Raw genomic sequence first — 15,391 nt, 5'->3', positions numbered from 1 at the left:
AAATCTCCTCTGCACCCTTTCTATGGTTTTCACATCCTTCACCAGAACTGAGCACAGTACTCCAAGCGGGGTCTGACCAGAGTCCTATATAGCTGCAACATTACCTCTCGGCTCCTAAATTCAATCCCACGATTGATGAAAGCTAATACACCGTATGCCTTCTTAACCACAGAGTCAACCTGCACAGCAGCTTTAAGCATCCTGTGGACTCAGACCCCAAGATCCCTCTGATCCTCCACACTGCCAAGAGTCTTACCATTAATACTATATTCTGCCATCATATTTGACCCTCCAAAATGAACCACTTCACACTTTTCTGTGTTGAACTCCCATCAGCCCAGTTTTGCATCCTATCAATGTCCCGCTGTAACCTCTGACAGCCCTCCACACTATCCACAACGCCCCCAACCTTTGTGTCATCAGCAAACTTACTAACCCATCCCTCCACTTCCTCATCCAGGTCATTTATAAAAATCACGAAGAGTAAGGGTCCCAGAACAGATCCCTGAGGCACACCACTGGTCACCGACCTCCATGCAGAATATGACCCGTCTACAACCACTCTTTGCCTTCTGTGGGCAAGCCAGTTCTGGATCCACGAAGTGATGTCCCCTTAGATCCCATGCCTCCTTACTTTCTCAATAAGGAGTACCTTATCAAATGCCTTGCTGAAATCCATATACACTACATCTACTGCTGTACCTTCATCAATGTGTTTAGTCACATCCTCAGAAAATAAAGTCAAGCTCATAAGGCAGGACCTGCCCTTGACAAAACCATGTTGACTATTCCTAATCGTATTATACCTCTCCAAATGTTCATAAATCCTGCCTCTCAGGATCTTTCTTGGATACCTTTCCTGAAATCCATCTCAACTTTATGAAATGAAATTGAACCTGCTCCCTGCATTGATACTATTGAAAGTAAGTAGACTATATGGGCATAAATGCAACAGGTGTTAAGGAAATGGAAAATCAAAACAATGTTTTGTGATCAAAATTGATGCTGCATAAAGAGCAGAGGACTGTTGCGGATTTGGACAATGCTGCATTTCATCCATGAATGCTTAATATGATGCCTGTCACTGAGAGGGTTCCATTTTTTGGAGATCATTATTACTTGCCTGCATCAGTTTAGAAATTCATAGAGAGAAGAAACATTTAAGCCTTTAAAAAGCTTCATGTCTGTTTCTGCACAGTTTTGCTTTTATTCATAAGAATAAATTATAGAGCTGCGTTTTCAGCGTGTGGAATCAGGGCATTATCCTTAACAGCAGGAACTTGACCTTTGCAGCTGAACTGTATAAATAAATAAATTCAAAATATTTGCCAGCATTTAACAAAAATATTGTTAATATAGGGTGGAGGGTTTAAATTACAAGCTGAACACTACCTTTATTGCTTACACTTTGTCCCGTGGAAGTGGAAAAGGCTCTTAGTGGTGATAATATCACAGAAAAACACTTTTGTCTTTCAGACAGCACATTCTACTCATGGGATACTTACTGAGAAATTCAGTTTTTGATGCTGTGTACATGCAGTGACTGTTTAGATAAGAGTAGCATGGTGTGAATGGTAAGAGCAATATTGTTCCCATTTCTACAAATAACTGAATAGAGAGAAAGAAACCTGTGCTTAATTAGTTCCAATTATATTCAATGTTTTGGTTCACGTAAAACTGAAAATGCTGCAACTTGAAGTTGTTAATGTAATTTATGCCTCTGCAGGAAAAGATGGAGATTTTACAGCTTCACTAGACTTAGGTTAGTCATGTAAGTGAGATGATGGTTTATTTAGTTTTCTCAGCTTGTTTATCATCAAAACCAATCTGAATACAAATGTAGGTGGATCTCCAATCATATCAGTTAACACAGTTGGTTCAGTGGTTCATTTATTATCAAAGTATATAACTCTGCGATTCTTCCCAAGAGAGCCACCAAACCAAGAGGAAAAAAAGAGCGGCAACACTATCACCAGCCCCCAAACACCCTTTCCCACAGGAAACGCAATAAGAATATCAATCCCCTGCCCCAAAACCCTTACCCCACACGAAATGCAGAAAGAACACTGGTCTCCATAATCCCCCTCTCCTTGGACAAACTAACCAAAAAAATGCAACAAGAACCTCAACCCACAGACTCCCCCCCCTGCACAAAATGCCACAAGAACATCGACTCCCAAATCCCCCTCCCCCACACAAAAAAAAGAGAAAGGGCAGGTGAAAACACACAATATAAAGCTTTAAGACTGGGGAAAAAGGTCTATAGTCCAAATCCATATCCATAATGCAGAAAAACACTGGTAACATCTTTTGGACACATTGGCAGGCCACACAGGCCCCTTCTCCGGCAGCAGAGCGATCCCACCAGTAATCAGTGGGCAGGCAGCCAGCGTGACCTTCCACATTCACCGCGATGTTTCAATCTCCCTTGTCACTTTAATCAGCAAACAATGGGGTCAAACACTGGCTCACAGCCACCCACAATTTCCTCGCCTCAAGGTTCACATTCGCTGCCTCCGGGAATCCTCTCAGAGATTGGATCATCCAGACGATTTCTAAACTGCAAATCACAGGCTCTAATGGTTCCAGAAACACATTCAAGATGAAAAACAGACATAAAAGAACTGAAAAAACTAGTTTTGTGGTCTATCCAGAAGATGTTAACAGTGGGAGTGTTATACGCAGGTTAGAAACCTTTTCATAAAAATGAATTAGCACTGTTTTCGGCAAGTTGATTTAGGCCATTATCTTGTCATAAAAGGTGACATTTTAAGTCACCAACATTTATATGTTGCTCTTCACATTCATTTCATGACATCATAGGTCCAATAAAATATTTTGGTCACTGTTGCAATAAAGCATCTATGGTTACCAATTTGTGCACAACATTCTTTTCCCAAACGACAGCATGGTAAAGGCTAGATAATCGATATTTTTAGTGATGTTGATTGAGAGTCAAATACTGACCGGGAATAATTCTCCTTCTCTTTAAAAATGAAGTGAAGGAATCTTGCACACATGCAAGGATGAGGACAGGATTTAACATTTCAATTGAAAGGCAGTGTGTTCTCCGGACTGCTGTGAAGTATCAGTCCAGGCTAAAAATGTGCAGTACTAGAGTGCATTTTAAAAATGTTTTTGAAGAATGAACATTTGTTTGATTGCTCAGGATTTTTGGCATTTGGCACATAACAATTGAGCAAGATGATGAGGTGATGTTGAAATGCATATCTTTTCCAGAAATGCTAAAGATGAACTGTTGAGCTAAGAAATGCCTTGATTGTGGATAAAAGCAGAGGTTGAAAGCTACTGTAATAACAATGTCACATTCATATTTTTGCTCCACATGCAGAAAGAACCTATAGAATTTGAAATTGGATAAGCCATGCTTTGCATTATTTTGGGCATATGTGTTTTCTGAAAGGATACAACCTGGGAAAGAAGGTTGTTTATAGGATCATGGCTCAACAAACACAGTATTTTGACTGGTAAGAATTTTAAATTATCAAAACTTTCCATGTATGTCAGAATTGACCATGTCTGTGTGTTTTTTTTTTTGCTTTAGTGCTGAATTCCTGTCAGTTATGTGGCACCTGCTTTGAAACTCGTAAAGGATTGTCAAGTCATGCACGCTTCCACCTGAGGCAGTTTGGAGTACCAGATTCAGAAAGCAGCGGTGCCCCCATTGGTACATTGTACGAACTGATGAAAAGAAAAGGGATACCCAATGTTTTACCCTCAGCTTTGGCTAATGATAAACCACAAAGCTATGCGCCAAAGGACATGTCTGGGTTAAAGCAAGAGGCTCTTGGAAAACCACTTGGAGAGGAGTGTCAAGGTGAAACAACACCAGCAGCTAAATCACCAAAGCTGGGCATCAGCAGCCCTCCCAAGAGTCATTCTCAGACATCAACACTCAAGAAAGTGCATCCCATTCTACCAAAGCCTGTATCCAGTAAATCTCCAGAGCCAGGGAAAGCAGGTAGATCATTGATGAATACTCCTCAGACATCAGGAGAACTACTATCAAAAAAACTGTTTTGGTCTCCTCAAGATGATAATACACCTTTAAACCTCAGTAAGTTAAGGTCACTATTGGGTTTTAAGGTGATCTAGTTTATAAAGTCCCAGTGGTATTTATGTTTTAAAAAATTAAATTCCCGTTGATCACAAAACTGGCTGAATTGAACAAATTTATTGAGTCATCAGCATTTTGTTAACTCAGTCTTGGGGATGGAGAAGTTTAATTACTTGATTGTATCTTGTGGAGAAGGAGCGATATCAACAATAATTTCCCATTTCACTCTTAAAATCAGGATTCATCACACGTCATTGGTTCTTTACCGCCATGTCAAAACCTCATTGTCATTAACCTTCCTTTACTCCTTCATGAAATTTTAAGTTTCTAAGGCCCTCACTAATTCCTGATTACCTCTTTCTGTTGCTTCACTTTTTGATTTTTCCACCATGGACTTTGTTTGCAAACCTGGATTTTTCAATAACAAAGATAGTGGCATGTTTAATTTCTTTAGTTTTTTTAAAAAAAACTATGCTTTTTTTGTGCCTGGGCTTCAAGACATTACACTTCAAGGGTACATCATTGTAGATGAAGCTTGGAGGCCAAGTTATTGGTTATATTTAAAGCGGGGGTTGGTCGTTTCTTGATTAGCAAGGGTGTCAAAGCTTAGAGGAAGAAGGCAGGAGAATGAGGTTGAGAGAGACGACAAACAACAGGAATTCTGCAGATGCTGGAAATTCAAGCAACACACATCAAAGTTGCTGGTGAACGCAGCAGGCCAGGCAGCATCTGTAGGAAGAGGTGCAGTCGACGTTTCAGGCCGAGACCCTTCGTCCTGAGATGTCGACTGCACCTCTTCCTACAGATGCTGCCTGGCCTGCTGCGTTCACCAGAAACTTTGATGTGTGTTGCTTGAGAGAGACGATGTACTTCCAGGTGCATTAGACTGAAAGAACTTCGCATAAAATTCGCGCAGCCAACTTTTTTTTTCATAAAAGTTGAATAAGTTCTCGGCTTGTAGCATATTGCAGCAAAAAGTTCTAGTCACAACCTTATTTCTATATTTCCTAATTGAGGTAGAGAAATGACAAGTTTTTCTTAAGCATAATGTTGTCAATTGATTGGAATCTGTTACTTCGTCTGGTGTTCACAGAACTGAGGGCAACGACTTATTAAAAGTGGTACTAGAGGGCTTCTATCTCAGTGAGGAGTCTTGAAGTAGGTCAGATCCAGAGAAAGGTTAATTTTACAAGTTTTGGTCTCTAGTTTCAAATTTAACATTTGACATTATATAGATTTTCAGACTGCTAACTAAAAGTTGAAGCCTGAGGAACTTGACACATTAGTGATCTAGCTGGCAAATTGACAGAGCTGAAGTGAGAGGGATAATGAATAAAGCTGGTTTCCATATATAGAGCATTAGGGTGAATTTGGGTAAAAGTTATATCACCTGTCAAATTGGAAGGATGTAACTAGTTATGCTTTGTAATGATCTACATTGGTGCCACTGTTTTATAAATAGGTTATGGGTAGAAAATCACATCACAAAAGGTAGAAACATAGTAAGTCATGTACATGGAAGTGTTGTATTAGATATTAATAGATAAAGCAAATGGGCAAAACTATGGCAAATTGATTTCAAATGTAAGGTTATCCATTTTCTGTGTGAAAAGCTACAGGCTGCAGAGGTCTGAAGAGTTGAAGGTTTGTGCATGTATCTCATAAAAATGTTATGGATGGGTAAAGAAAATAAGGCTAAAGAAATATCACTCTTTAATCAGATAACTGATGGATAGAAGCTATAGCACATCTATATAAAGTCGTGGTTAGTATATGGAGTTCTAGGTATAATATTTCTGCTATATTTGGACTGAAATTGAGATTTGCCAGCGGTATTCTTGAACTTGGATTAAGTTTTGAGGATAACACAAACAAGGGCGTATATCCTGGAATTTGGAAGGCCATGGGGTGAAGTTTTGAAGGTATTTGATAGTCCCTATAGATAAGTTGAGGAACTCATCAAATAGCAGAACAGGCTCTAGGGTCTAAATAGCTTACTACAGTTAAGACAAGTAAATGAGTCTTCATTACGGATGAAAATTGGACAGAGGTCATTAATGAGCATCTCGCATCCATGGGAGAAGAGAAGGTCTGTTAAGTGAAATGTAGTTCATACCACTTGTGGTTTTTGCTTCCTCCTGTTTTATACCCTATTCAAATATAGATTCAGAATATGCAACAGTCCTGTGATACCATCCTTGTAAAGAAAGGAATTGTAAACCATTGAAACTCATCCCAAGAATAGGATAAAATTGTGCCTGTGTCATTGTTACCTGATTTATTCTTTAATGAAAAATTTTAGCTTCTAGACTTGAAACTAAAGGTTCAAGTTGGCATTTGATCTTAACCACATAAAACAGTTAATTTGCTGGGGTTGTTTGAATGTGTGTGCACACAAAGTGCCAGGGACCACTGCCAATCTCAAAAATTCTGAAAAAAAACTTTTAGCTTGCAGTTAGAGGATCATAATCATTGTTACAAATTCATAGTTGAGTTTTTATCATATTTCTGAAAACAGTTTTTTCCTGTCCCATCTCAAGTTTATTTTAAAAAAAGAGCAAGCAGTAGAAGTACTTATTTTCTTAGCTTGGGCATGTGGAACTCACTTAGCTTTGCTATCAAGGATGTCTTCCTTTCTTATTCTTGCCCTTTTTGAGGAAACCTGTGTGTTGTAATGCTTAACATAACTGGGTGCTATAGAAACTTCCAGTATTCTAAGAAACGGCTGATGTAATCTTCATAAACCTTCAGTTTTAAAAGCCCAAATTCAATGATAAACAAATCACAAACTAGGTATTAGCATCAACAGAAATGTGTTTAATCAAAGTTCAAAGTAAATTTATTCTCAAAGTGCAAATAGGTCAGCATATACAGAGATTCATTTTCTGTGGGCATTCTCAATAAATCCATAACTATAATAGAATCAGTGAAAGACTGCACCAACTTGAGTGTTCAACCATTGTGCAAAGGACAGCAAACTGCACGAATACAAAAAAAAAGGAGTAATAAATATCAATAAAATAAGATGAGGAGTCATTGAAAGTGAGTCCATAGGTTGTTTAAACAGTTCAGTGATGGGGCGAGTGAAGTTGAGTGGTTATCTCCTTTAGTTCAAGAACCTGGTAGTTGAGGGGTAATAACTGTTCCTAAACTGTGTGTTATGAGTTCTGCAGCTCCTTCCTGATGGCAGCGATGAGAGGAGAGCATGGTGTGGGTGGTGGGGGTATCTGATGGATGCTGCTTTCCTGCAACAATGCTTCATGTAGATGTGCTCAATGGTGGGGACAGCTTTACCCGTGATGAACTGGGCCATATCCACTACATTTTGTAAGATTTTCTGTTCAAAGGCATTGGTGTTTCCTTACCAGGCTGTGATGCAACCAAACAACATGTTCTCCACTACAAATCTATAGAAGTCTGTCACAGTTTTAGATGTCATGCCAAATCTTCACAAACTGCAATGGAAGTACCGTGCTTTCTTCGTAATTGCCCTTATGTGCTGGGCTTAGGACAGGTCCTCTGAAATGATAACGCTAAGGAATTTAAGTTGCTGGCCCGTTCCTCTTCCTGAAGTCAATAATCAGCTCCTTGGTGTTGCTGACATTGAGTAAGAGATTGGTGTTATTGTATCACTCTGCCAGATTTTCAATCTCCCCCCCCATATGCTGGTTCAGCCAACAGCAATGGTGTCGTCAGTAGACTTGAATATGGCGGCTTGTAAGAGTGACAGATTGGATGCAAACTTGATTCACTGCCAGAAAGCAAAAGGTAATGGTTTTTGGAAGTTCAAATGACTGGATATTTAATAAATATCTGCTTAAATTTATTGACCATAATTAAGTTTGAAGATGGTGCCAAAATTGAGAGCTTGGTTAACAGTGTGGGAAAAAGTTAGAGTCCACAGAAAAATAGCAGTAAATCAGCTGAATTGATTCCAGAGAAATATGAGGTAATACATAAGGGTATATTTAAAGGTAAGGGACACACAGTAGATGGTAATTTACTAAAAATATTTATAGCACTTTTAGTGTACATTATAAAATAACTGATGGATGTTGACGCATGTCCACAATTTGACAAAGTTGCATATGGATTTGGTGAGACAGCTTAGTGTTCTGCCTGCAGCTTTGCTCTTATTGAAGGAGGGGTATGTTTTCATAGGCATTTTAGAGAAGGGACAAATGGGTTGATTCCTGGGATGAATTGTCTTATAGAGGAAGATTGAATGTGTACATTAAAGGTTAGAAGAATCAAATATGACTGAGAGTCTTGACAGGTTAGATACTGAGAAGATAGTTTTCCTGTTGGGGTTTGGGGAATCTAAAACTTACGAGTATAATTTCAGGATAAAAGGATGCTTATTTAATTTGGCAATGAGGATGGGTTTTCTTTTATGAATCTTACATATTCTGCACCTCAGAGAGCTGAGGTTCAAGGCTGAGAGTGAGTCCTAGTCAGTGTGGAAGTTGGGTGCTATGGAACATGCTGATTGGTGTAGATCAGCCATAATCTTATGATGCAGACTTGGGGCACTCTGTGGCCTACTTCTTGTGTCCTTTTATGCGCAGTATACATGGCAGAAACAGGCCGTTTGGCTTCAATTTGTCTTTGCTGACACTTATGCTCCATTCAAAATCTTTCATCATCTGACTTTGTCAGTATAATGTATTTCCTTCCCCTTTGTCCAATCTGCCTTGAAATGGACTTGCACGTTTTTCTTCAGTGTGTTAGTGGGTTCCCTATTTTCTCCATTTTCGTAATAAAAATTCTTCTGAATTTCATAGTGGATTTTTTTGGTAACGATCTTGTACTGATGACCTTTTGTTTCTATTTGCAAGAGGATTTCCATGATCAGAGCTTTTCATGACTTTAAAATCTCTTTTTGGTAACACTTCAACTTTTTCTCAAGGAAAACGCAGTCTGTTCATTCTTGGTTGAAGGACAAAGATGTTTTGCTTTTAATAGCCAAAACATTGAATACAAGGGTAGTGATGTTATGTTGGCGCTGCATAATATATAATATGGTATAATTCTAGTCACAGGAAAAATTCTTGTGAATTTTCTTTCTAATGCTAATACAGGGAAATATTAGTTAAGGATAGAGATTAGCTAATCACAATTGTTTTCTTTGGAATAGAAGAAGCTGGGGTTGTGGTTGTTTTAATCATGTTACAGAAAACTCAGTTCTCTGCTGAAATTCAGTTTTCTACCATAATTCATTTTGGACCAGATAAGGTTGACTTATTATCCTCCTTAGCATAATGGTTAGTGACTGGGAAACATGGATTTAATGTAAAAGGTAGAAAGATTGGAGGTGACTTGAACAAGAATGTTTTAGCACCAAATCTAAAAGTGCTAGAATTTGCTGGCTGAAAATGTAGTGGAGCCAGAACGCTATATCACAATTAAGAAGTACCTGAATGAACAAGTGCTTTGCCTTGAAGTCTGCATACTGAGAGCCAAGGTGTGGAAATAGTCTGGAATACTGAAATAGTGGAAATAGAGATAACTTTCCAATAAACCTAATGGACTAAGTGACTCCTTTCCATCCCTATAAATTTCTCACGTGTGTGTGTATGATTTTGATACTTTCATGCTTAATTGAAAAGCCAAAGGGATCACTATTTCTAGCAATAGACACACAGTTTCCATAACTTCTCAAAAGTACCATTTAGAAAAACCAAAAGTTTTCAGTCCTTTATTACAAGCTATTTAAAGCTGAACGAGATGATATATAAACATTTTTCATTCTCAAGGTATAACAACCTCTTGAAATGAGTGTAGTATTTTAACCTTTATCCAGATTACTTTAATTATTGCCATTTCTGAAATAAATATTTCTGTTCTTAACTTGCCTAATCACCAATTTCAGTTGTAATTTGGCACATGTTTAAAATAATGTCTGGGATCTTTGCTATTGAATGTCTTTGTACTGTACATTTCTAAAAGGTTACTTTATATTTACTTCCTCTGAACTGTGTTCTTCAAAGTGTCATGCAAATTCATTGTTTCACATCCTGCTTTGTGATATTTCCCTGTACTTTCTCCAAGACTTAATAGTCTTGTCACCAAATCAACATAAATATCCAAATTTCTATCAAGCCTTGGCACTGCAGAATTTTAACATGACAGTGATAGTATTTGTCTGAATGAGAGATAGTGTGAGCATTCCTTTCATTTTAAATGAGACCTGTAAGTAATTTGAGAGTAGGTAATTTAATGCTAAGTTTTGGATCTGCTATAGTATACGGAATTTTTATTTTCCATATTTAACTCATACTTTACCATCCTTGATATTTTTAGCAACATCAATCTTCATTTCATTTTGTACAATAGTCAGCCTGTAATTTTCTTAATCGTAGGTTTTATCTAGCACCTTTCGTAAGTCACTAGTGTAGCTATCAAAACCTGCAGTTTTCCCTGGATTAGTTAAGTTTAGAGTTGAAGATTATTGGAGTATGACACACAACCTATCACTTTTTACCAGAGAAGTGTAACGACATTTCTACAGCCCCATGAGTCTCTGCATCCAGCACACCATTCTCTGCAACTTCCACATCTTCAATGGGATCCTACCACCAAACTTATCTGTGCTTTGCACCGGGATTACTCCCTCTGTGATTCGTTGCGCACTGATCTCTCTCCTAGCACTTATCCCTACAAGTGGAAGAAGTACTGCACCTGCCTATTTACCTCCTCCATTACTTTCATTCAGGGTCCAAAGGCAACACTTCACCTGCAAATCTTTTAAGGTCATCTGCTGAATCGGGTGGTCTTATGCAACCTCCTCTGCATTGGTGAGACCCGATGTAGACTGGGAGGGCCACTTTATCAAGCACCTACACTCCCTCTGCAGAAAACAAGATTTCCTGTTGACCAACCATTTTAATTCCAATTCCCATTCTGACATGTCGGTCTGTGGCCTTCTCTCCAGCCACGATGAAGCCATTCTCAAGTTGGAGGAGCAACACCTCACTCTGGCTCTCCTCTTCTCCTCACCTGCCTATCACCTCACCTGCCTATCACCTCCCTCTGGTGCCACTCCTCCTTCCCTTGCTTCCATGGTCCACTCTTCTCTCCTATCAGGATCCCTCTCCAGCCCATGACACTATCCCCCTATCACCTCCCTGCTTCTTATTTCCTCCCTCCCCCACCTTCTTATTCTGGCTTCTTCCCCCCTTTCTTTCCAGTGCTACGGAAGGGTCTCAGCCCGAAATGTCGACTGTTATATTCATTTCCATAGATGCTGCCTGGGTTGTTGAGTTTCTCCAATATTTTGTATGTGTTGCTCTGGATATGCAGCATGTGCAAAATCCCTTGAGTTTAGATAATTCTATCAATAAGAAACACACATAATGGTATGCTTTGTTTTATATGCCAAATCTATTTCTATAAAGAAGATTGCTGATATACATAGAGTGTTATGAGAAGTTTTATTGGAGCTTGGTGTCAATTTTGTTATTGACTTGCTACAACCAACAGCAGCATGGGTTTGATTAAAGATGATTTGCTCTTTAATTGGAAGAGCCATTCTTCTACAAATAAAGACATTTCTGTTGTAAATAGGATGTGAAAAATATGTCATCCATGACTTGTGGGATGTCATGATTTTGTGGTCTGTATTAGGGTTTATCATTTTTTTATTCATTGTTTCTAGCGGCAATAGAATTTGCTTTGAGTGAAAAGCAATTAACTCATTTATTTGATCCCAACTTCTGCTATGAAGTTTTGAAATTTCATTTAATAGTGGCTAAATTTAAGCACCAGCTTTGTGTTGGATGCATTGTTTAATATTAAAGTTGATAGGGAACTTATAACTTCATATCATGATCATTGTAATTTTGCGTTTTAAAAAATACCCAACTGTTTTTTATGTTGTGATCATGGTGTGTTTCAGTGTATAGGAGTGTCTATTTGTCACTTCTGTCTTAAATCGTGAGGGTTGGTGAGTATAGCATTTATGTGATTAGGGATACTGGAACTGATATATGTGATATTTTGAGGATCATATGAATTCCCAATGAAATTTTATTCACACATTTTTATGACAGAATGTTCTTGTGCATAATCTTAATTCAAAGGTCTGATAGACATGCAGTAAGTCTACATTTATTAAATTAAGATTTTATGATTTGATTATCATAGATGTAGTGTGTGTGTATATATGTAGACATAGATATGTGTGTATATATATATATATATAGAGAGAGAGAGAGAGAAGGATATATTTACAAATATATATATGCATACATTATTCTACTATTAATTTTCTCTGGATTTAGTGCTGTGAAGATCTATAGCAACTCTTGGAACATTTCAGACGTGTCTTTCTTTGAATCTAGCTATGTCTTAAGTATCAATTAAACCTTTTTCATGCCCCTCTTGACTTTTATCATTACACTTCCAGTTGAGACTGTCTGTGAGGGGTGGGGAGAGAGTTTGCTTCTTGTTAACATTAGTAATCAAACATAACTCTTAGTTGAACTACACTATCTTCATGTTGCAGCTGCCAGTGTAGCACAGTCCTCTTTAAAATTTCTTTGTTTTATATTTTTATTCTGTTGCAAGTATTTTCAGTTCACCTCAGGGATTTTATTTCAACAGGTTCTTAATTAGGTCAGAAATTAACAAGGATAGATGTGTGATCATGGAAGTTTTGAAATTACATTTAATGTTAGCTAAATTTAAGTGCTAGCTTTGTGTCAGATGCATCATCTAGTATTAAAGTTGATGGGGAACTTACTAACTTAAAACCTGATAATCGTAATCTTGCATTTTTAAAAATCCCAAGTATTTTTTGGTGTGTTTAATGCACGTACCTAACACTGGCACCAACTTAATTTTAAACTGCACTTTGTAGATGGCATTGCTTTCACAGTTAAAGCTGTTCATGTTTGCTCTGGTACCTGCCTGGCTGTGTATATTTTATTTATGCTACTGTACGCATGGTTGTGCTTTGGACCCTTTTGTCTGTGGTGCTTTGTTTCCATGTACTTCAGTGACCTTTATTTTATAATGGTGGCAGTTGTCTGTTTCTCTTGAGACTTTGTTTTCTGTTTGAGTTCTGTTGCCTCATAAACCACTGTCTTTTACTTTTGATGGGGATGCTGGAGGTGGAAGGCAAGGGGTTGTTGTGCATCTGGCATTATAGATTTGCTGTCCTGTGATGTGGACTCTTCACGGTACTGACATAACTGTTTTATAATTAATGTCCCAATTGAAATAACATCATGCAAGTCAGTCTTTTCTCCTCCTCTCGTCCCCACTTCCAAAAAAATAATAGATTTTCTGATCACGAAACTTATGAGAACATAGGATGAACAAGCTGGCATTGGCAAAACTGCTGTAGACAGCTTGTCAGTTGTATTTTGTTACGTATTGTTTAGTTTTATTTACTTTAACTCTTTCTTTTTTTCAGTCATGCGCAGCATACCTTTGGCCCAGAGATGTGCCTGGTGCCTTCAGTATTTCTGCACCTCTTTACCTAAAACAACACTGATAAGCAATGATGCTTATCATGTGGAATGACTCGGATACAAAGGGAACACGTGTGGTTTCTTGGCAAAAGCTCTGTGCATGCTGGAAGTCCCCCAGCTCCAAGTTGGCAGCTGAACTAAATGGACGAATTAGCTGAACCCAGCATTCTCATTCAGAGTCTGTGCATAAGATTCTTCCACCATGAGTTCCTATTGACTGACCAGGAATGAAACTAATAGCTGATTTTAATTTATTTCCTATCCACACTACTCAGTTATAGATTCTGTTATGGTTCCAGTTGAATTGATAGAAAAGGCAAGTTCAGTCTGATACCAGGTATCACCTGCTTCAGCCCTAAATTTCCATCATTAGTTAAACCCCGAAAGTCTAAATACTGCAAAATATGGTTACTGGTTTAATCCTTGGAGCTACAGAATGTTTCCTAGATTACATTGGGAATAGCAAGGTTGATGTATGTGAGAGGTTAATGAACATAACACAGATGCCGTTCTAACGGTGTTAAATACGACTTCTCTCTTTCATTCACAGCAGTAAACAGTGAACACATAAGCTGTCGGTTGTGTGGTGCCTGCTTTGAAACCCGGAAGGGGCTGTCGAGCCATTCCCGAGCTCATTTGAGGCACTTTGGAGCGGTGGATGTGGATTCTAAAGGATCTCCGATTGAAGCTCTGAATGAATTCATTAAGAAAAAAGGGATCCAGAGCGCTTTATCATCCATGCTGCCGATGAAGAAACCACACAGCTACCCTAAAGTGTCTGCCCTCAAAGCGGAAAGGAGCAATTTCAAATTAGGGGCACCAGACAAGAAAACATCTGTAACATCCCCTTCAATGTCAACACAGAAAAAGCTGAAGCACGTTACTATGAGAATGCAAATGGAACCTGGGATTTCTCAGGCCTCGACGCCTAATAATGGGCTGACTTCAGAAAATTATTGGCCAACGTCACCTATAAATCTGTGTAAGGTCTTAATTAGTGATAGGTGGGCAAGATACTGTATTTTGTATGTTCCTCTGGTCACGTTGACCCAAGGGGTGAGTTGGTGGCATCTGTATAGATGTCTGTACGTCAGGCCACTCTGCTCTCTCTGCAATGGAAAGGTAAAGAGAAATCCACTGCAGTAGGAATCTGTGAGAAACGGTTTGAGGGAGGCGGGGGGGTGGGGAGTGCTGGTGGTGAGCATGCAGTACTTGCAAGAACAGTTCGAATTTTTAGCTTAGTAACACAAGTAATTTATTCCTAAGCACTCACAGAGCTTTATAGTTGCAAATTTCAAGTTTGAAAGATCAAACTGTGTTAATCTCTCTTTTTCCAGGACCATGTCATCTTTCAATTAGGCATAAGAGTAAACAATGTAATATTGTGTTCTGCATGTTCTCAACATATTTAATTGCTTTCTGGGCAACAATTTGCTTTGATTTGAGTCTAGTCACTCTGGTGAGTTGCTTAGCAAGTCCTTACAACCAGCAGTGATGTGAATGGTCATTTAATCTGCTTGATATTAGTTAATGGTTGCCAGCTAGTTAGGACATTGGATGATCTCCCAGCACATGCAGAGGTGCCAAGGGATCTTTTGTGTTCACCTGAAAAGGTAGAAGGCACTTAATTTAGAAGTGTTACCTTTAGGGTGACAATACTTAAGTCTTGTGGAACTGAGTTAGGTTACGTACTGAGATTTGAACTCAACAGTCATTGGGTGTTACCATTGAGTAAAGCTGACATGAAACTGTCAAAAGTATCTTGTCATAAGGGCAAGGTGCAGCCTCTCAAGTGATGTTTTTCTTTTGTTTGTGAAGCATTCACAAGGTAGTCCTA

At 38.5% G+C, this 15,391-nt stretch overlaps 1 protein-coding gene across 7 annotated transcripts in view; it reads left to right on the top strand.

Annotated features, from left to right (window-relative positions):
- The window catches only part of LOC134339309 (uncharacterized), a 164,935-nt gene that overhangs the window by 94,692 nt on the left and 54,852 nt on the right, over positions 1-15,391 (top strand). For 6 of the 7 annotated variants that reach the window (XM_063035697.1, XM_063035698.1, XM_063035701.1 and 3 more), the window contains exons 10-11: positions 3,566-4,078; positions 14,105-14,536. In XM_063035697.1, the coding sequence (XP_062891767.1) occupies positions 3,566-4,078; positions 14,105-14,536 (945 nt within the window). The remainder of the gene's footprint in view (positions 1-3,565; positions 4,079-14,104; positions 14,537-15,391) is intronic. The other variant, XM_063035700.1, reaches the window with a different exon arrangement.

The sequence above is a fragment of the Mobula hypostoma genome, chromosome 29 (assembly GCF_963921235.1).
Source record: "Mobula hypostoma chromosome 29, sMobHyp1.1, whole genome shotgun sequence".
NCBI lineage: Eukaryota > Metazoa > Chordata > Chondrichthyes > Myliobatiformes > Myliobatidae > Mobula > Mobula hypostoma.
The sequence above is the reverse complement of the archived record's forward strand: the minus strand, read 5'-3'. Positions and strand labels throughout refer to the sequence as shown.